Source organism: Astyanax mexicanus, chromosome 12, assembly GCF_023375975.1.
Source record: "Astyanax mexicanus isolate ESR-SI-001 chromosome 12, AstMex3_surface, whole genome shotgun sequence".
Taxonomy (NCBI): Eukaryota; Metazoa; Chordata; class Actinopteri; order Characiformes; family Acestrorhamphidae; genus Astyanax; species Astyanax mexicanus.
Window position 1 is genome coordinate 12,027,501 of NC_064419.1, and position 22,816 is coordinate 12,050,316.

General features: G+C 38.0%; 1 protein-coding gene across 12 annotated transcripts in view; it reads left to right on the forward strand.

Annotated features, from left to right (window-relative positions):
• Positions 1 to 22,816, forward strand: part of magi1a (membrane associated guanylate kinase, WW and PDZ domain containing 1a) — a 209,362-nt gene that overhangs the window by 40,862 nt on the left and 145,684 nt on the right. For all 12 annotated transcript variants that reach the window (XM_049485726.1, XM_049485728.1, XM_049485722.1 and 9 more), the window contains exon 2: positions 20,055 to 20,171. In XM_049485726.1, coding sequence (XP_049341683.1) covers positions 20,055 to 20,171 — 117 coding nt within the window. The remainder of the gene's footprint in view (positions 1 to 20,054; positions 20,172 to 22,816) is intronic.

Consider the following 22,816-nt stretch of genomic DNA (forward strand, 5'->3'; position numbering starts at 1 on the left):
TGTGTGGTATGTATGTAAGCTTGTGTTTGTGTGTAAATATATGATTGACTGTCTGCCCGGATATGAATTGGCACTCTGTCCTGGGTAAAATACCTGGGTAAAGAGCCCAATGCAGTCCTCCAGGTGGACGGTGGTTTCCGGTTGAGAGTACGCTGTGTGCTATTGGCTGCTGCTTCTCACCTGTGTGTGGATGAGTGCTGAGTATTAAAAGATGCATGTAAAACATGTCAATTTTAAAGTGTTCCTGGGTTTCTAGAAAGGTGCTATAGAAGTGTTACTTCATTTATATACTAATTATGACTGTGATTGTTAGTAAATTGGCCTAATCGATGCCCAGAAACAAAACAAAAACAACAGAAAAAAAACACTTTCCCTCAAATGTTTTTCTCCTGACTCTTTATAACTTTATTTCATTTCAACTTTATTTAGGTTTTGGCTCAATCAACTTAATAAATATAGTCAAAATAGAATTTTATTTGCTTGTTTTAGGACGAAATTGTGTTAGAAATGTTCAAATCCTGATTTTATACTAATTCAAAGATTTAAAAGATGAATTTAAAGATGTAATAATTAATTTAAATGCTTGGCATCCAACAGCAGATGTGGACAAACAATATTCATATATTTTTTTTCATTTTATATTCATATTATATTTTTTATTTTTGTTGGAAATGTGTTGGAAATGTGGACATGTTAAGTTGGTCTGATGTTTAGCCTGATACTCTCAAAACTCGTTCTGAATATGGAAATACAATGACTAGAGGCCATTTCTGAGTACATGGCCACTTTACATGGCCAAACACACACACACACATACGAGCATGAGCATGAGGATGGGCTTATGTTACTCTGTCCTGTAGCGGTGTAACCGGAGTACAGTGTTTTTCTGCCAAATTTACCCCACAAAAGACACACACAATACACTTCCTTGTTTTACATAAAGCTGCCTTTCCTCTCTCAGCACGGCTGTCTGCTTTTCAGGAACGACTGCTAAGCTGTACTGTTTTATACCCCTGCATTATCCCACCCTTACCAGATAGGTAATATATATATATATGTGTGTGTGTGTGTGTGTATATATATATATATTTATTATTATTATTATTATTATTATTATTATTATTATTATTTAAATTAACTCATAACTCATAAATTAAGGGATGAGCTAAATGGACTGTAAGTTATAGCTCTGTCTGTGTGTGAAAGCTTATTCATATTAATCGTCACTAAACTATTTTTTTTTGTGAGTTAGGTGCACATGTGTTGTCATTTGACAGTTCTTCAAAATGAATCAACTTGTAATGTGATTTTAACTGTTTACCATTGGCCACTGGACAGTGAATGGCTCATGCAAGCTTAAAAAAAGCACAACGTACTAATTTACTCATTTTTCTCATTTTTCAGCAGAGACAGCTGAGCTGGTTTAATGATAATGATACGCGGTCAGTTTGTGAGTGCATTGCAAACTTTTTTCATACTGGGTGTGTCTTTCCCCTTTTTACTCACTGTCAGTGTTTAGTTGTTTCTCATAGGCTGCCTTCTCTTGTGTATTCTATTTATTTTATGCAATGGTTGAATGCCCATTCTCAGTGTTAAGGTCTGTAAGAGCAACTTATGCTGACCTTACACCAAATCATTTTCAAGTGATTTCATTGTCACAAACAAATTTCCAAAATCAGGATAAAATCAGGAGAGTCTGACTAGAGTTGAGTTGCGGCCGTGTCATCTCAATAGTTCAATGTAAGGTGGTTAGGATTGAAAGTTACATTCAGTCTTTTTCTTGTTCTGGCGTTTAGATAAAATCAACCATTTGTATTGAAAAAGAACACATTTAGCAGTTATTATGCATTACATGGTTCTTATTTTAATATGTACAGTATTTTAAACACTGGTTGCACTTTAAAGTCATTATATTAAAAGTATTATTGATACAAACAATTTAATAAATACACATTTTGTAAGAAAGATGTTCTTTATTGCATTAATTTGATCTTAAACAAAGGCAAATGTACAGCAGTGACACTGTGATTCTTTACTATACAAGTTTGTAGCAAACAAGGAGGAAAGAAGCTTATATTCAGAGTTTAACACAAAATATATTCTATTAAAACATATGAAGAACTAACAGTGTGACAGAAATATACACTGTTGATGGGAATAACAGTTGTGAGTCTCTGATAAATCACAGTATTGATATACACATTATTTGTTACTTAATATGTAATGTGTTGTATATAAACTCCACCAGAGGCATGAAAAAAAAATAATTTCAGAAAGAATCTAGTTGCAAAAGTTGTCTAGTTGTCTTTGCAAAATGTCTATGAGTGAAAGTCTGTGACTTGTCTGTAGATGTGAGAGGTTATCAAACTTTGGTCTGTTAAAAGTCTTTTCAGAGCCGAGTAGTGTATGGACAGCATTAAAAAACAAGTTAAAGTTAAAAACAAATAACTGGAAGTTAATACAACTCATGTAAATCCAATTTGATTAAAAATTTAATGTTGCAGTTGTTTCTAAGTTTCTAAGTTAAACCTGCTATTATTGTTTTACAGTGTAGGGTTCAGTCTATGAGTGAAAAGACAATGCACTTTTCTGTTTAAAAATGAAACAATGGCAAGTGCAGCTTTAATTTGTGGGTATTTATATCAGTGTTCAGTGGATTTAGTAACAGTCCAAACACTAGAGGTGTAACTGTATAAAAAATTGAATGTGCACATGTGAAATAACCGTATTCATCCCAATACTGTGTACCATAGATTCGTATTCATAATTGTTTGCACTGAAATGTGACTCCTGTCCAATGAAGATAAAAAAAACAAAAAAAAAAATTGACATTTCATATCAATATTGCAATATTGTATTGCAAATTAATATGATACAGTGTGCAGTATTGACATTTTGTTCCACCCCTACTGTTCATGGGAGTATAGCCCATCATGCCTAAAGCCAGGCATGGGCTAGAGGGGTATAAACCCCTATGTAGGATATTTTTAATACCTTTAATTTCAGAACAAACAACAAATGAGCTGGTGTTCCAGTACTTTTTCCAGTACAGTATAAATGAATGAATGTTCAGGTTTTAGCTTTATGTCAGATAATCTAAAGGAAATATCTAAAGTAGTCTCAGTCTTGTGGAACACGTGTTTACTGTTGAACCCATAGTTACATTTAAAGCCTGTTATCAGGTTGTAGAGTAAGACATCTCCTTAGCTGATACTATCTGTGGCAGTGACCTTGTTTGTAGCATGACCTGGGTCTGCCGGCAGTGTGTGTGTGGGTCTGAGTATTCATGTGTATGTGCATGCTGTCCAGCTGTCTCCTTCACACCTCACAGATGAGGGTGACCTCCATTAGCACTCCAGATGCCAGGGGGACGCCTGTCTAACCGTGCAGTGCTCACGTCAGCTCCTCCACACTAACCCTCAGCGCTAAAACCATAACATCTATCTAACATCTCATTCCAGCCTGACCCCACACTAACCACAGTGAGCAGTTTTCATTATCCTCTCTGTGATTTAGAGACATTGACCCAGAGCAGCATCTGATAACGTGTATCATCTGACTCAGTACAATATGGTGAGAGAGTGCAGGCCTTTTTTTAGTTTATGTTTTTATGTAATATTTTTATTCTCTTGCTGAGACTGGTATATCATTTGGCAGTGGCGTGCTGTGAATATAGTGGGTACCCCTTCTGCAACCACCCCCTATACCCCCCCACCCCGCCGCTGGCCGACTGACACATAGATAAATACTACAATAACTGCATATTCTGTCTCGACTTAGTTGTATTAACTTATTACACATCAACAGCCCACAAATACAGCCACAAACTACAAAAGTGTACAATATACCTAATAATAAATGCTTAATTTGCCTACATGTACTACCGTTCAACAAAGATCACTCATTTGTATGTCTACAGTACGCCACAGCTGCCAAAACATTAAGTACACACGAAAACTCAGGCGGCCTATTATTGTGAATTAGTTTTCACATTGAAGGACAGCCTTTAAAAAGGCCTTTTAATGTAATATTACACAATATCTGTCTCATTTACAGCCGCAATTCCATGATAGCTAACTATTGAACAAATTTAGCATGTGCTCTGTTTTACACTAAGCAACACGTAACCCCTTCACCACAGCGCTGAGAAGGGGTTAGACAGTCATGGCCCCGCCCCTGGAGTGAAAATCATGAATCTGATTGGTTAGACTTGCTTCGACTTGCTTTGGCTGCTAATAGATTCATTACTACACCCTTCTCAAAATCAGAAGAAGGGTCCACGCAGTCACGTGGGGGCAGAAGCCATTTTAAAAAGCTTTGATTGGTTAAAACTGCTGTCAGTCAAATAAGAGTCCTGTAGCAACTAAAAAAACACAGACTAATGCTTTGAATTAGTTGCTGTTTTTTATTTTAGTTAATGTATAAAATAAATTCTTACACTTTGTTATATATTGCCTGAATAAAAATTATGGGTACTACTTTAAAATAAGACTACCTTTATAAAAGGTTTATAAATGGTTTACAATTAGTTTATTAATGGTTACTAATTAGGTTGTAAATGCTATAAAAATCATTAATAATCAGTTATAACACATACATAGAATAGGCAACAATATAGATGGCTGTGGGTTCACTATTTAACAAACAACAGGTCATTGTTGCCCTTTCTACGTATGTGTTATAACTGATTATTAATGATGTTTAAGGCATTTACAACCCAATTAGTAACCATTAATAAACTAATTGTAAACCATTTATAAACCCTTTATAAAGGTAGTTTTATGTAATTATTTACATGCATTTATTGTCACCCCTTCTCTGAAGGGTTAGAAGGGCCTCACTGCACACCACTGTCATTTGGTTGGTAAAGTGCCTAGAGTGTACAGCTCTAAAGTTGTACCTGTTGGAGTTGAGGGGCAACATCAATTGTCAAACATAGCAGATAGTCAAACTCAAACACATCAATAGCTTTGATAAGGAATTAACAAATAGCGTATAGCCTGTTTAAATTAAACAGAATAGAACTATAGGTTTAGTTTAGATGAATAGTTGTCTTACCTCCACATGCCCTTCCCACGACAATGACAGGATGTTGTGTGCTATCCATTTGCCGGATAATTAGCGTCTTCCTGATAGGAAAATCATGTATGCAACAGTTGATAGATGGTGCAGTAACATGTTTAAGCAACATATGCCACTATTCGTCCTTATCGTGATGCAGCCCTTTTTTTCTGTGTGTGTTTGCTGGTGTTCAAACACTGCAGTGGTGATGTTGGATGAGCTTGCTAGTCAGTGTGCTAATGTCGGGTAAGCAATGTGAGACGTGGCCAGAAACTTGTGTAAAAACACAAAGCTCTCCATTTTGCGCTGCAGGAAATCATGGTTAATTGTATGTAGGTTTGTAGTCGCCATACTAATGACGTATTAGCGATTTTGGAACTAACGCCATGAAAGCAATGTTGGGTGAGCCTGATAACCATATTTTACGCTTCATAAAACCATGGTTAACCATATGTAGGCTTGTAGCCGTCATAATAATTACGTATTAGCAATTTTGGAACTAATATCATGATAGCAATGTTGGATTAGCCTGATAACCATCATGCTAACGTTGCGTTTGCATGTAACGTCTGTAGCTGGTGTGCTAATGTCAGGAAAGCAATGTGAGATGAAGCCAATAGCTTGTGTAAAAACACAAAGCTCTCAGTGTTGCGCTGCTAGAAACCATGGTTAACTGTATGCAGGATTGTAGCTTCCATACTAATGAAGTATTAGCGATTTTTGAACTAACGCCATAATAGCAATGTTGGATAAACCTGGTAGCTAGCATGCTATCTCCATGTTTGCAATATTGGATGATCCCTGTAGCTGGGTTGCTAATGCCTGTTTAGTAATGTGGGACAAGTCTAGTTACTGGTGTGCAAATGCTGCAGTTGAATGTATCTGGTAACCAGTATGTTAACATCACATTTGTGAAGTTGGGTGAGCCTGGTAGCCTGGATTCTAACTCTACTTTTGTAATAATGGGTGATCCTTGTAACCTAGCATGCTAAGGTTGGGTTAGCAATGTTGAATAAGGCCAGTAGCTTTTCTGAAAACAGTTCTCCAAAAGTTCACCATTTTGCACTGTGGGAAACCATGGTTAATTGTATGTAGGCTTTTAGCTGCCATACTAATGACTTATTAGCGATGTTGGAACTAACACCATGGTAGCAATGTTGGATGAACCTGGCAACTGTCATGCTAACAGTGCTTTTGCATGTAACGACTGTAGCTGGTGTGCTAATGCCGAGTTAGCAATGTGAGACGAGGCTAGTAGCTTGTGTAAAAACATAATGCTCTCCATTTTGCGCTGTGGAAAATCACGGTTAACTGTATGTAGGTTTGTAGCTGCCATACTAATGACATATTAGTGATTTTGGAACTAATGCCATGATAGCAATGTTTTTGAGCCTGATAACTATCATGCTAACGTTGCTTTTGCATATTACCTCTGTAGCTGGTGTGCTAATGTCGAGTAAGGAATGTGAGAGAAAGCCAGTAGGTTGTGTAACAGATGCTCCAGCAAGACGTGCACCAACAATTTGTCCTCTTTTGAACTCTGGTGTGTCACCCATAATGTTGTGTACATTGCAATATTTTGAGCAGAACTGTGCTCTTACCCTGCTAATTGAACCTTCACACTCTGCTCTTAGTGGTGCAATGTGCAATTAATGAAGATTGGCCACCAGGCTTCTCCAATTTAGCCATGAAACCTCCCACACTAACATGACAGGTGTTTCAGTTTCATTGTCCAACCCCTGTATATGTCTAGCCCAAGCTGCATAAGAACTAGTTGTTCTGATTTGAGCCCTTATTATATTTTTAATTCAAAAAGATTATTATATGTGGTCTCTATTATAGGTTATCAGCTAGTTTAACTGCTTAAAACTGATACTGCGTTCAATTAATATCAATATTCAGATTTGTCAGTGTCTATCATACACAAAATGTGTTATTTAAATCGGTGTGGTCTCCGTGACCACACAGAGTAATCTAAAGACCATGGGCTGAATTACAAAATGGCCTTTAATAGCTGCTTATTAATGATGATGTCGTGTCTCCCACCATGTCTTGCTCACAGACAGTTTCGCACCCACTAGTGTGCTTTCAGCACATAGCTTCGTGCCAGAGTACCTGCTAGCCGTGACACACACATACACACTTAAACTGGCACAAACCTGGCCTCTGACAAATTCACACAAGCTATTAATACCAGACACCATGTTTCACACACACAGACACTATATGGACAGAAGTATGGGGACATCTGCTCATTCATTCTTAGTCTGAAATAAAGGCTATTAAAATATTTTGTTGGAATAACTGTTTTTATATTGGTTTCGGCTATTAGATTTTGGTGCATTGCTTTGAGGATTAGTGTGATCAGTAAGTTGGATGATGATCATCTCACCTCATCCCAAACTTCCTGACCAAAGTGGACCATCATTGAAAGAGATCATGTAGACTCTTAAATATAGAATCCACTCATAGTGCTGATTTTTATTTCAATTGTCCCCATAATCTCCTGTGACCCGATGTAGCAGTAAATTAATCAATTGAATCAGTTTGATTGAAGCTTATGTTTAAGAGGCTACACCCTGACCCTGTTCAAGAACTAAGAAGACACTGAGAAGAAGATGGTATTTTATTAATTTATTCTCATTATATTATTTAAAACAGTTAGGCCCAGAAATATTTGAACAGTGACACAATCTTCATGACATTAGAATTAAAATAAAAAAGCCTCCTCATTTCAGGGTCTCAAAAGTAACTGGACAAATGAACTTTAAAATAAATTTAGAAACTTTACTATCGTGAATGACTGTGGCATGGTGGTACTGCAGGTAGTGTGCGATTCACAGCTCCAGTGGCCTGGATTTAGTTTTCAGTCCTCAGTACAGTCACTGTCTGTAAAACGTTCAGCGAGTTCTCCCAGTGTCTGTGTGACTAGCACTTGCTAAGATAATTTGCTAAGCTAATTTTCAGAGCATAGACAGGCTGCTGTGTAAAAGCCACACGCTCACATTCTACACACCCATTCCTGGAGGAAAGGCGGCTTCCTCAAACGCAGTCAAAACACTACCTAAAAAAACACTACATTGTGTTCCACTGTGACATAAATCCACATAAACTGGGCTGTTAGGTTATAAAAACATGCCTCACTGCTTTCAGTATGTTAATAATGTTAGTTAATGGTAGAACAATGAATCTGAACAGGATCGGGATTTAATATTTAATAATCTGATCCTAACTAAAATATGATGAAATAAAAATATATTTTATGAAGTTTTCAGAAAAAAGAGTAACATAACAGCAAGATGTAAATGCTAAAGAGATACATAACAAAAAGACACATAACCGGACAACTGAGCATTAAGAACTAGAAGAAAATCAGTCAAAAAGTAAAAAAGAAAAGCAAAAAGTCATACCTGAAAACCCAAACAAAAATGACAAGACATTCATAATATTGCTAGGGCTAGTCAAAACTTGGCAGTGAACTGAACAAAGGAGAGGTTATACATATATATAGGCAGGAAAACAGGTGAAAACAATCAACAATCAGGTGACTGAGACCGAGTGAGCATCATGTGATGATCATAATCAGAAGTCATGTGGGTGTCAGCGGTATTATGGGAAATAGGGTCTGGATCAGCTTGGAAGACAGAGGGAAACATGACTTTAAACATGATTCAGTTACTATTATAAAGATTCAGTTTCTACAACAAATGAGTGAGTATTATATTGATAATATAGTCCTGTAGTCCTGAAATATAGAGATTCAGCACGAGATTTTCTCTACTATCCAGTGTGTCTGTATTGTATCCTCTCCTCTGTCCTGCCTGTGTGTGTGTATTATTAGTGTCAGGCAGGTATCCTGATCTGCACACAGTTAATATTGTATATTTAAAAGACTGATTTGACAGATTTAACTGTAATCATGTTTTTTTGTGCTGAATTGCGTCAGAATTAATTGAATGTTTAAATTGTTGTTGTAATTTTAAACCTTGCCAAAGGGTGGCAGCAGAAGCAGTAAGCTTCCAAGCCTGCTTGTGATTGGCTGGCTGGAGTGGGTTACTATGGCTACCAGGCCAGAGGAAGCAGAATAGGTCCATGGAGTAGTGTGGTACAGAGGGCAGTATTGAGCTATGGAAAACACACACACACACACACACACACACAAAGGCCAGCATTGAGCCAGCAGACACGAACTGAATCACAATCAGAGAACACACACAGGCACACACACACACTGCCATTATGTTGTAGTTCATCTGTAATGGCTGTTAACTGTGAGAATGTAATTAAGGGACGCTTCACGTATTCAATCAGCTTACCTTTAGAACGAACACTCAATCATTTTGATTAGCCCTCTATAAGAACACATGCATACATGAACCAATAATAATACAGTTTATTATAATACTGCTAACACACTGAAATAAGATACATAGCACAATTATTTAAACACACAGAAGATATAACCTCTCCTCAAATCTCTGCTCAACACTATATAAACACATTTTCTGCTTTACATACATTTTACAATTCAAAACAGCCCTTTAAAAACACACTGAACTCTGTTCCCAATATATCACACAACAATCTGATATAAAGTCACATTTCATTATCAAAACACTAATCAGCTAATCGACTAATGTATGAGCAGCCTGACTACAAACACCTAAAGAACTAATTATTACCAGTTCAATCAGGAATTAAGCTCTACGAAAGGACCACAGATGAGACATTATTTTCTATATATTTTTTCTACTCAGTATTTCTGTAATTGTGTAAATTTTTTTATGTTTGCGTATATTTGTTCACACCAATGCAAATATATCTGCTCTGCATATATTGCACTGATTTGTTTGGTAAAAAAATAATAAATTACAGCAGGATTTATGTGTGGTGTGTGTGCATGTAAACAATCAGAATATTGTTCTACAGTTTGAACTATTTTAGTATTATAACAAAGTTTACTAAAGATAAGAGAGCTATTTTTATTATAATTAGCACAGTTGTTAGAAATCTGGTAATATAAATGTAATGTGTGAAGCTGTTTGATTGTGATAATGTTGTATGTAGTTTTGGTTGCAGTCCTATTTTGTTCTATTATCTCTAATGTGAGGATATATTGTGCAGTTTGGGTTGAGGGTGGTTTTGGTGGTTTTTAGTATTTTAACAAAACCAGCCTAGTTGACAGAATTGTGTTTTAGAAACTGGACAACCTGTAATTATACATACATTCAGTCACAGGTATGGAGTAACTGACTTTACTGTACAGAGAAAGAACACTTTTCTACTATTTTTGCAGCATTGCTGTGAGGATTTGATTGCACACAGTGACAAGAGCTTGAGCTAGGTCAGAAAGTTAGATTTGATTACAAACCCCACCTCACGTCAACCCCAAATCCACAACTCATCCTGAAAGTACTGGATAGATGGAGCACCATCATTCCACAGAAAACAGTTCCACTGCTTTACAGCTCAGTGCTGAAAGCTTTATTATATCCATCTATGCCTCTTTATCCTGGTGGCGGAAAATACAAGTGCTCCACTGACCGATTTGAACCCTGACAACAGTCTCCTGTCAGACTTCCATACCTATATTTATGCAATGGTGCACCGTACATAACATAACCGTTACACCCAAAACACGCCCATGATTAATTAAGAGAATACATACATGCTTTTTGTGTCTTTCGAGCTGCACAAGGTGTGCTTTCCCCATCGTTACGATAGCAAAGACACACTGACGCCCCTAAATTCAGTTACCCAGTGTGCAATCGACTGCTCGCCTATAGATAAGGCCCATAGTGTTTACATATATAAGGCAAACTCCAGGGGTTTTCAGCCTAATCTCTGTGTGCTGCATCTGTCACATGCAGTCAATTACCATGGACAGTAATTTCCTCATTAGGTTCTGGTCTCAGTAATGGGTAACCAAGTTGCCGCGGTAACAGCCCCCAGTGATGGTAAAGCTCATTTACCGCGGGTGTGCTGACCATGGCGGTTCCTTCCATCAGGATGGTCCGCCTGGTGTATTAGAAGAGCTTCTAATGGCTGAAATCTCTTCAGTCACTTGTGCTAGACTGTAGTTAAATGGTACTGTTAAATGGTACTGTTATAGTTAAATGGTTAAATAAAGGGAACTGATTAACTGAAGTGATAAGATATTGGCATTTTAAGAAATTATTTGGGGGAAGGCCTAGTTTAGAGGAGCTAGTCAACATTATATTATATGAATAGAGCTGATCCAACACAAATAAAACCTTCTGAACAAAGAATATTTGGGGTAATTGCTAAAGAGGCAGCAATTACTTTATATAGCAACACAATTCCCAGTGGAATTGTAATGAATGGGATTTGTTTGGCAGATGGGCATCAGTTCTATTATGTCTATTATATTCTACACAAAGACGTGCACTAATTATCTTAATTAATCATGGGTTTGTTTTAGGCGTAACGTAAAATAAACCAATCAGCATGTCACTTTCCATTCCCTTTAAGAGCCAGGTGCACACTGACTTCTGGTGAATTGCTATTTTAAAGGTGCTCATCAGAGGAAACCGACCTGCTCTTTCAGGCTGCGAAGATGCGCAAGCAGCTTATTTTTTGGAACAGAAATGTTATTTTATTTAGTAGTTTATTTAGTAGTTTTCTATTTATTGTTGATGTACAACTGGGGTTTGTGCACTGCTGTGCATCCTTGTGTGTGTATAACGACACAATGATGGGGTGTGGGTGCGATGTGCCTGCTTGGCCAAGATAGCAATGAACATCTGACTAATGACTGTTGTCAAGGCTCTAATCAGCCATTGGCGCAATTGTGTTTTCCACTGCCAAGATAGCAACTGAAGACAATATGCACACTCTTCAGCACTTTTTTTTATATGATATAGATTATGTTCATTTACTTAAGCTAATTGAACAGTCTTATGTTTAAAATTATGGTAATACTGATAATAACTATGTGCTACAGATGTAGCAGATGTTAGAGTTTAGGTTGAAATACACCGGAGTCCTCCATGAATATTTGATTGGCTGACAGATTTGGGTAAAAACCTCACCTCAACTAATGACATAAACCGCTTCCTAGTGCTTTATGTAGGTCAGCATGGGTATGATGTGTGTAAGATGTCAGCAATGTGTCAGGAAATATTAATACAAATGATGTTTTGAATCATTTTAAGTTGACAGACGATACTGGGTGTCAGAGAGTTTGAGGTCTGAGTTCCAAATTTAAAGCCCCTAGACTACCTCTAGTGAAGAAAACACACACTCTCTCTCACACACACACACACAGACCAAAACCCTCTCATCAACATTTGAATAATTTAGCATAATAGACCCTGGGCTACGAGAGCATGTGACTGTGTTTTGGGAAAGCACACACACACACATTGTGCATGTGAAGATGATGATGTGAGAACACATAGGCACAAAAATAGACTGAAAATGAGAAAGCATCTCTCTCTCTCTCCCTCTCTCCCTCTCTCTCTCTCTCTCTCTCTCTCTCTAGCCTATTTACATAAATATGAACCCCACAGCTGAGACCAGGGCTTCTGACAAGTCTTTTCTGTAAATGTGTGTATGTGTTTGTGTGTGTGTGTGTGAGAGAGAGAGAGAGAGAGAGAGAGAGAGAGAGACAGTATGTGTAGACTTCTTCAAACTCAATTGAGGTTAGAATGTGTAACTAGATTTGAGGTTATGTAATGTTTACCGGAGGCCTACAGAGTGGGCAGTGTGTGTGTGTGTGTGTGTGTGTGTGTGCGCGTGCACATTTAATTCTCTGTTATTTGGGTTAAACCCGCCTCTTTTGCCCCCTCATGCAATCTCTCCAAGCCAGGATCTCTCTCTCTCTCTATCTCTCTCGCCACCTGACACTGTGTCACTGTAAGTCTCTCTACATCTCTGTCTGTTCTCTGGTACCTGTCTTTCCTTGTCTTTCTTCTCCATCAGTCTGATCAGATTCTCTTTTTCACTCTGAATGATGAACCTTTATAGCGAGCAATGCAACACATTGAGAACGTCCACACATCTGCAGTGTCACCACTCTGGAGTGTGAGTGGAGACCTGAGTTAAATTAGTGTGAGGTGTACAAGCCTCATATGGACACAAACTGAGTATAAAAAATCTTTAAGTAAAGCAGGGGTCGGCAATTAAGTTTGTCCGCATTTTCCAAGCCATTACGTGGCAGGCCACAAAAAAATCTGTAATGGGATGGAGTGCTACAGACTAGTAGCTCTCCAGCCAAGAGGGTTTTTGAACCCAATTGCAGAACAGTTGATCTTAAAGCAGATAAAGCCCAAGATCCGCTGCCCCGGCTAGTGAATTGGGACATGGCTGGGAAAAAGCTCTTACAAAGAGCTTACAAGAGGAAGCCCAAGAATGGGCGGAAACTAAAGTCACGCCGAGCGCAACAGAGCAACAGGAGAGGAGTGTAAACAAAAGCTCGCCAGAGAAGCATTTTATTTATTTATTTTTTCATTATCGTTTCATTATAGTTCAAACAACGTCAGAACAACTAACCCCACTAATATTTTAAAGACTTTGGAGGTTTAATTTTCCACCATTTTCACCCAAAAATACTGACAGTGTCAAAACAAAAGTCACTAATAGAAAGAAACAAACTACACAGGTATTTTAGGGCCACTGTTAAAGAAAAAGTTTCAGTATTGCGAGAATAAAGTTGTAATATTTTGAAAATAAAGTCGTAATATTACATGGTGAAAGTCATAATATTACGAGATTAAAGTTGTAGTATTATGTGAATAAATATGTCATTTTTGAGGAAATGTAGTTCTAACTAGTTGGGCTTTAGTTTAACAAGCTTGAAGGGAAAGGAGTATTTTCAGCTCATGACCTGTTACAGGGCTGCTGTGGTTATCAGTTATCAGTTAGCTGCATTTCTAACCTGGTGATTTTTGATGCTTTGTTGTTAAAATTAGCTAATACAATAACTATTTAGTAATATAGGGCCAATATGTATTAAGAGAAAAAAATATTGAGAATACATTTGTAATATTACGAGGATAAAGTCAACTGTTTTTATTTTTTTAAAAGTGGCCCTAAAACACTGTTGCAACAAACAGGCCATGTTAAAATATGTTACTAGTACAAATGAACAAACTTAAAAGTCACTAATACAAGCAAAGCTGTAAACTGAAAAGCATTGTGTCTCACATTTGTCTTCCACATTTTTTTCTCTTTTGCTACACAGTACCGTGCTGTGGGATTTTATAGCTCTCTGTTTACTGGGAGGCACTGGGTATGGTAATTTTAGTCTGTGTCAATAATGAGTGCACCATGAAGTAGCTAAACCTCATATGATTAAAAGTTCAGAAACTATTTTATGAACCTAATTTCTCCCCCTGTTTTATTGTGCTGTGTGTGAGAAATTAATAATTTCATATTTCACCAAGCAAATTTGTGGTAATAACTGTAACTTCTATAGGTTAAGATCATCAAATTACAGCCACCAATATCTTTAAAATACATGATAGCTTTCACATTTGCATTATTAATCGATGACTAACTAGTACTGTATTAACAGTGAGCTTATGGATTGCAGCAGTGTGTGTTTGCACACATGTGGGAGCTTTACCCTGCACAGCTAGTGTGTGTCAGGACAGTGTGTGTCCTGTCTGAGCACAGAGACTCCCTGCTCAGCCTGCATTAACGTGTGTTGTGGAGGCATGCAAAGAACGGTGGGACGTGTTACATAATTGATCAGCTGATTGATTCATGAGGACACCCAGGCTGCCTCTCTTCCAGCTGCAGTAGGAGGTTGTTGTGCTTTACAGTTATACAGGGGCGACTGCCTGCTGCAGAAGTGTGTTACTCAGGTAATTCTGAATAATCAAAGACGCTTGAACTGATCTTCAGTTTATGTGTATATTTGAATGTTAGGTCTGTGTTTCAAATAGTTTGTCCATAAACTGTACTTTAAGAACCACTTTACTGTCTTTGTTTTCTTTGGATAATCCTTATTTTCTTATATCACGTATTATGATATTAGTCAATCAGGGTGTTTTAAGGTACAATATACAGCTGTGGAAATAAATAAGAGAGCCCTTAAAAATGATGATTTTCTTTGATTTTACCAAATTTAAAACCTCTGGAATATAATCAAGAGGAAGATGGATGATCACAAGCCATCAAACCAAACTGAACTGCTTGAATATTTGCACCAGGAGTAAAGGCATAAAGTTATCCAAAAGCAGAGTGTAAGACTGGTGGAGGAGAACTAAAACTAAAACCAGGGTTAAAAACCAGGGTTATTGCACCAAATATTGATTTCTGAACTCTTAAAACTTTATGAATATGAACTTGTTTTCTTTGCATTATTTGAGGCCTGAAAGCTCTGCATCTTTTTTTTATTTTAGCCATTTCACATTTTAAGCAATTAAAGGCTCTTAATGACAAATTTTATTTGGAATTTGGGAGAAAATATTATTTATATTAATTTTACTCAAACATATACATACAAAATTGCAATTTGGACAAAAGTACGATTCTGATGCTGCCAATATCTTATAGTATTACACATGCGTATATCTGTCAGTGCTGATATACACATTTATAACCTAAAGAGAGACTCGACACCCCGGTATAACTTTAAAACTAATAAAAATACATAAAGTAGCACAAGCCAATACTGATATAATTCCGATATCATCCTCCATACCTAATTTTAAATCTGGCACTGCAAATGCATTTTGTCTATGTCAAAACTTTTCAGTTAATATTTTGTTCCGTAAAAATTTCTTTAAATATTGCGATCTTTACCACATTGTAACCCTATTGCCTAGCTCTATGTAACCAGAGTATGATAGCATGGAGAGTACAGTTTGATGCATGTGGTACAGATAATACATGCATAGTCTAAATACACATATTTGTGTGTATAAAGCAGAATCCAATCCCACAGGCTCCATAAGAGTTCCACACAGAACCTTTAAGCTATAAGCCATTAATGGCATGTTGCCGCAAGTTAGCGACATCCCACGCTAAGCTTAGTTCAAGCTGATTGGTCTCTGACCATAGCATGTGCAGATGACCTGAAACATTGAAGCTAGAAGACCCACCTGCTTCTTTCATGCATCGCTGTAGCTGAATATAAAACATTTAATTTGGTCTCCTGTAATCTGTAATAAGTCTTATTATTATATGATTGTAATAATGGAGCCTTTTCAAAAACCTATACAAGAGCGTATGTTCACTGTTTAGATTTTACTGCGTAAAAGACTACAAACTAGGGGTGTGCCATATCGTATCGTACGTGATAATATCGCCAAAAAATGTAAATATCGTGAACGATATTAGACCCTGAAATATCGTGCCATATTACCCACCCCTAATTACCTAATTTAGCAAAAGAAAAAATCACACTGTTCTAATTATTCATGATATATCTACTAGAGACAGATTATATCTGTCCGGTATCATTTATTTTACTTTAATCCTGGATTTTTGTAGATATTTGGAGTGAATTATTAGTATCATGACATTCTGGATCATTGACTTCTGTTACAAATCTGATAATTTTTTTTTTAAATATCTCAGTTAGCCATATTATATCGCATGCAACAATAAAATTCTAAATAATTTAAATAAAAATTGTCGTATCGCCAAAAATATCGTTATCGTGATATTACCATGAAATATCGTGATATTATTTTAGAGCCATATCGCCCACCCCTACTACAAACTGAACCAAATACCTCAGATGGAATTATTTTTTTTGTCAAATTCAATTTTTTTTGTAGTTTTTTTCATCACAATTTGGATTTTTTTTATTACTAAATGTGGGCTGGCTACATGGATATAAACCCCAAAAATGTTGAGCTGTGAAGCAGCAGAAGTGTGTTCTTTCTTTGGCATGATGGAGCCCCATTGGGTGAATTGAGGATGAGATGTGATGGTGACCATCCAACATACTGAGTCCACTAACACACGTGTCATTAAATGCAATCAGATCTTCACAGCAATGGTCCAAGATCTAGTAGCAAGCCTCCACCAAAACAGGATATTTTTAATAAACTTGATTTAAAAATAAATATTCTGGACACTGGGTGGAGGCTTTCTACTAGATCTTGCAGCATTGGTGAGGATTTGATTGCATTCAGTGACAAGACCACCACACCTCATCCCCAACTCATCCATCATATCAATAAGCAGGTGTCCCAATACTTTTGTCCATGGTGTATGTGATGTATCATGCTGTGTGACATGGCTTCAGGCTTTCAGTGTTTACAGAAGGCTATACTGAACCAGTCCAGTGAGCATGCCTACATTAATTACTAGCGTAGTTGTATTTACAGTGTAATAAACACTAGAGCAATAAGCATATGTGTTCATACTCCAGCCGTGGACACAGTAGCCGTTTATGCTGCATGTGTTTATCCCTTTGCTTCTTTTCTTCTTTTCCTCCCTTGCTCTTTCTTCTGCTTTCCCTTCTTCTCCGGAGTGCCCAGTAGGGACCACAACACTGGTTGTCAGCTGCAGACGGTTGCTAGGTAACAGTTACCTGACTGTGGTTCGCCGCCACTGAGTGACACACATATAGACTGGATGAAGTGAGTGAGGAAGACGAGATTGAGAGGGAAGGCAGGGTATGGAGTGTTTAGAAACGAAGCATTTCCACCATATATACAGTAGTCTGAGCATAAAGAACGCTAGTCACAGTCTCTTCACATCATGTCTGGTGCTGGGGGAGACAAAATGAGTGTCATTGCTAATCAGTAGCTGTGAGAAAGTGTAGTGTATGGCCATGAATACTAACCACACTGAGCCTAAGCTAAATATTAACACTAAACCTAAGATAAATCCCAAACTACAATCTAAGCTCTAAACATCTTGATCTTGTCTTTAAACCCAGTGTATCAGGAATTACATGCTATGCTAACATTACGCACGTCCTGGATTAACTAGTGCAGCTAAAACGTCAATAAACAATGACTCATGGTGTATAAATGTTTGGTCACACCTGTTTCTGAAATCCAGTCAATTATTCTGAAGTTTGTTCTTCTTTGCAATGAAAGCACTGCTGTGAGATGTTGACTGTATGAACCACAAGGACATTAGTGAGCTCAGGTATTGGATTAGATTGGATTGGATTGAATTGGGCTCTATCACTCTAGAGAACCCATGCAGTTCAGTCCAGTACAGTACTGGTGGATTTTGTGTTAAAAGTTGTATAACAAGCACCTGGGAAACAATAGAAACTGTATAGCAACAGCATAGAAACAGCATCGCGACCACTTGGAAAAGCATTGCAACCACGTAGGGTATCATAGATACTTTATAACAACAGAATAGCAACCACTCTGATCAGCACAGCAACTGTCTAGCAAGCCCATAACTACCACCAGAAATCCAGGGAAATATTACGCATTTTTTTCCTAAATTGCTATGACACTGCAAGAGCCTTTGCACTGAAAACATTGCTGTGTGGTTTTGACTGTACATCGGCTTGGATGGAGCTCCATCACTCCACAAATTCAATCTATTGTTGTTGGATTTTGCAACCATGTAAGGTATCATAGCTACTGTAGAGCAGCAGAATAGCAACCAATCTGAACAGCATAGCAACCTAGCAATCTAGCAAGTCGACAACCATCACCTGAAATCCATGGAAATATTAGACAGTGTATTCCTACTTTGCTATGTCACAACAAGAAGCTTTCCACATAAAACATTGCTGTGAGCTTTTGACTGTATTAACCACAAGGAGATTTGTGAGCTCCTGTCAAAGGCTTGGATGGAGCGCCATCACTTCAGAGAACCCATGCAGTTCAGTCTAATGCTAGTGGATTTTGTGCTAAAAGTTGCATAACAAGCAACTGGGAAACAATAAAAACTGCAAAGCAACAGCATAGCAACACCAGAAGCAACACCATAAGGGCCACTTGGAAAAGCATTGCAAATACATATGGCAACCACCTGGGATTATTTAGTAGCCTCCACTTGGTTCAGCATAGCATCTCCCTGGAAATCTCTGTTTAGCAACACTTAGGAACAGCATATCAAACACCTAGCAACCACTGAGCAACCACCTTAGACCCTATGTAGCCACCACTTAGATCTGTATCTGCAGTATATCTGTATCAGCAACAAGAGCATTAGTGAGGTCAGGTACTCCACCCAAAACACCTCAACACTATTGGATGGGAACCTAGAGAACCCAGTATAGTCTTCTGCAGACCAATTGCATAACAACCACCTTGGAAATTATTGGAACTGCATGGCAACAACTTAGCTACATCTGAGCAACCACAATAAAGAGCATAGCAGTTGCCTGGCAAGCTCATAGCTACCACCTGGAATATCATAGCCACCACTTGGATCAGTATATCAACTGCCAAAAAACACTTATCAACAGCATAGAATACGCTTGGAAACACCATCTAGCAACCACCACACCTACCACCTTAGGACCAACATAACCGTTATCTGGATCTGCATATATTACAAAGGTACTGGATGATGTTTCATGACTCCACAAAACCCAGTTCCACCATTCCACAGTCCTGTTTTGGTGGGTTTCATACAAACCAATTGCATAGCATCAGCACAGCAACCACCTAAAACATCAGAACAATTCCATAACAACTTCAATGAACATCATAGTTCAGGACAGAACAGTTTATCAACCCCGTAGCTACCACCAGGAATACCATAACCACCACCTAGGAACAACACAGCCATCACTTGGGTCAGCATTGCAGCATGAAATGATTAACAATCCCATAGCTACCACCAGCATTACGACCACATGGCAACCTCCATGAAAACATCACCTTAGCAATAACATAGCCACCCCTTGATTCAGCATAGCAGTTGCCAATGGCAACCACCTAGCAACCACTGTCTAACCACCAAGGGCTTGCTCAGCCTTACGTCAATATGTGATTTAATGGGTACTGTTCATTTTTGGGAGCCGCAGATTAATGTATTGATTTTGTGTGTGTGTGTATGTGTGTGTTTGTGTGTGTGTGTGTGTGTAGGACATAAACTAAATAAGGACCTGAGGCACTACCTAAGCCTGCGCTTTCAGAAGTCATCTCCAGACCACGATCTTCAGCAAACCATCAGAGACAATCTGTACCGCCATGCTGTGCCTTGTGAGTACCAGGATACAATGCTTATATACCATATACCTAGATAATTACATACAAACACACAACACACACACACGCATACACAACCATGCCACACATTCTAAACTCCCATCCACAACATGCTGATTGTGAGCGTTTTCACAATCTGGTGTATCTCTCATGTTTCCCCTGGGATATCCTGTATCCTATTGTTTAGTGAAGCTACAGCAACACAACATGTCGCGAGGAGAGCGACAGGGATACGGTCAGATAGACAGGACAGCACAGATGCTATCTGTACACAGAATATATGTTGCAGGTTACTATTAGGAAGGTTTTATCACATTATCTGTGCTTTTTTTCAACATTAGTCTTGTTTTGTGTGTACGAAAGTCACATTAGTATTATTTGTACTATTTGTTTTATGTATTACTCTCTTGATGATATAATATGACAATTTGTTTAAACATGTAAACACTGCTTATAGAGAGAGAGGTGCCCACTTAAAATACAGCCTCTACACACACAATAAGAGAAATCCATATCAAACATTTGAAGTTTTGGAAAGGTTTATGCACAGAGAATTGTTAAAAATAAAATACAGATTATAATTAAAATTGCCAAAAACATGCCTAAAAGATGGACAGTTAATGAGGCATATTGTACAGAATGAATGAGATGAAAAGAAAAGTCTAGAGCAAGAACCAACACATTTCTAAATACTGTATTTTTAGTATTATAAAATGCACTTAAAATTCTTTCATTTTCCCAAAAATCGTCAGTGCACGTTATATATGAATTTTACCATTCAGGTTGTAAAAAGCAGTAAAGCCACTCCACTAAAGTACAGTGTTATACAGGAGTTTCAGTGAAGTCAGAGGCACTGACACTGGAGCAGTGTTAGCATTAACCACGCTAGCTCTTTTGCAGTTCAGAGGTGAGTTTTATTTGCCTATAGCCTGCTGCTAACCCCAGCTAGCACTGATGGAGCAGCAATAGCATTAGCCGCTAAGTGCTAGCTCTTTCGTCGTTTAGAGATAAATATTATCAAACTGTAGCCTGCTGCTAACCCCAGTTAGCACTGCTGGAGCAGCTAGCGGTTAGCGGCTAATGCTAATGCTCCGGCCTTTAGTGCTAAAGAAATTTGTGAATCTAACAGAAGGTCTTTACACACCCAAACAGTTTTCAGGGGCGAAATCTGTGAGTACTGTACAAAAGGGTAAAACCAACCCAAAAACATGATAAGTTTTTTAAAAATTTAATAAGAACTACTGTAGTTCCCATAATGCCATGCATCCGAATGGCATGTGGAGTTGGAAGATTGATATATGTACTGTGATAGATAGATAGATAGATAGATAGATAGATAGATAGATAGATAGATAGATAGACAGATAGACAGATAGACAGATAGATAGATAGATAGATTACAATAATAACCTAAATCAGTAGGAGTTTCCGAACTCATGTTCTGCTCGAAAAGATAAATCTTTTGGCACCTGTATGTCTTCAATGTGAAAGTGACTAGTGAATATTTTCTCACGGTAAAAAATCTTTGTTTTCAGCACGGTACCATACCAGTTTCAACACCATTTTTACTGCTAAATCAAAGCCGTATATTTTCCCTCTAAGCCCTTGATATATAAAAAGTACATGATGTCACCCGTACAATTTGCTTGAAGTTAAACTTTGTCCAACCAGAGTCACCCCAGGCAGCCTTGCCTAAAATTACTTGACATCACACTCTCACACTGACAATGAAGGTCTTTGCTGCACTTGGTTACTTTTGGGTATCCGATAATCCCTGGAATCCACCGTGTAGGACCCTCCCCATGGCATGTTTCTCACTTCCATAAATCTCTGGAGCTCTGAATGAAGGGGACAGGCTCTCTGGCGTGTTGAGCAAATGAGTCAGGTCGTGAGGCTTGAGGGTGAGCAGAGCTTGGGCAGTATAGAGTTTGGTTTGATCTGGTTTCACTGGAATTTTAACCTCTTATGTTAAAGCAGTGAGGCTGATTGATTGGATTGATTGGTATTCAAATGTGCGATTTATCTTTATGCTTTATGCTTAAATGTAACTCTTGGGTCTAAATGGAAAATGCTGTGTGTGGCGAAAAAGTAACACTGCTCATCACCCTGAACTCTCCATTCCCACTGTGAAACATGGTGGCGGCAGCATTATGTTGTGGGGATGCTTTTCTTCAGCAGGGACTGCTTTGGGAAGCTGGTCAGAGTTGATGGGAAGATGGATGGAGCTAAACACAGGGCAATCCTGCAAGAAAACTTGTTGCAGGGAAGGAGATTTACCTTCCAGCAAGACAATGAACCTAAACATAAAGCCAAAGCTACAGTGGATTGGTTTAGATCAAAGAATATTCATGTGTTAGAATGGCCCAGTCAAAGTCCGACCTAAATGCTATTGAGCTTCTGTGGCAAGACATGGACATTTCTGTTCACAAACGCTCTCCATTCAACCTGGCTGAGCTTCATCTGTTCTGTAAAGAAGAATGAGCAAAAATCGCAGTCTGTAGATGCACAAAGCTGGTAGAAACAAACCCCAAAAGACTTGCAACTGTAATTATAGCGAAGCTAAGTATTGATTTAAGGCGGACGAATACTTATGCGCATCACATTTTTTTAGATTTTTATTTTATGAAAATTAGTAATCT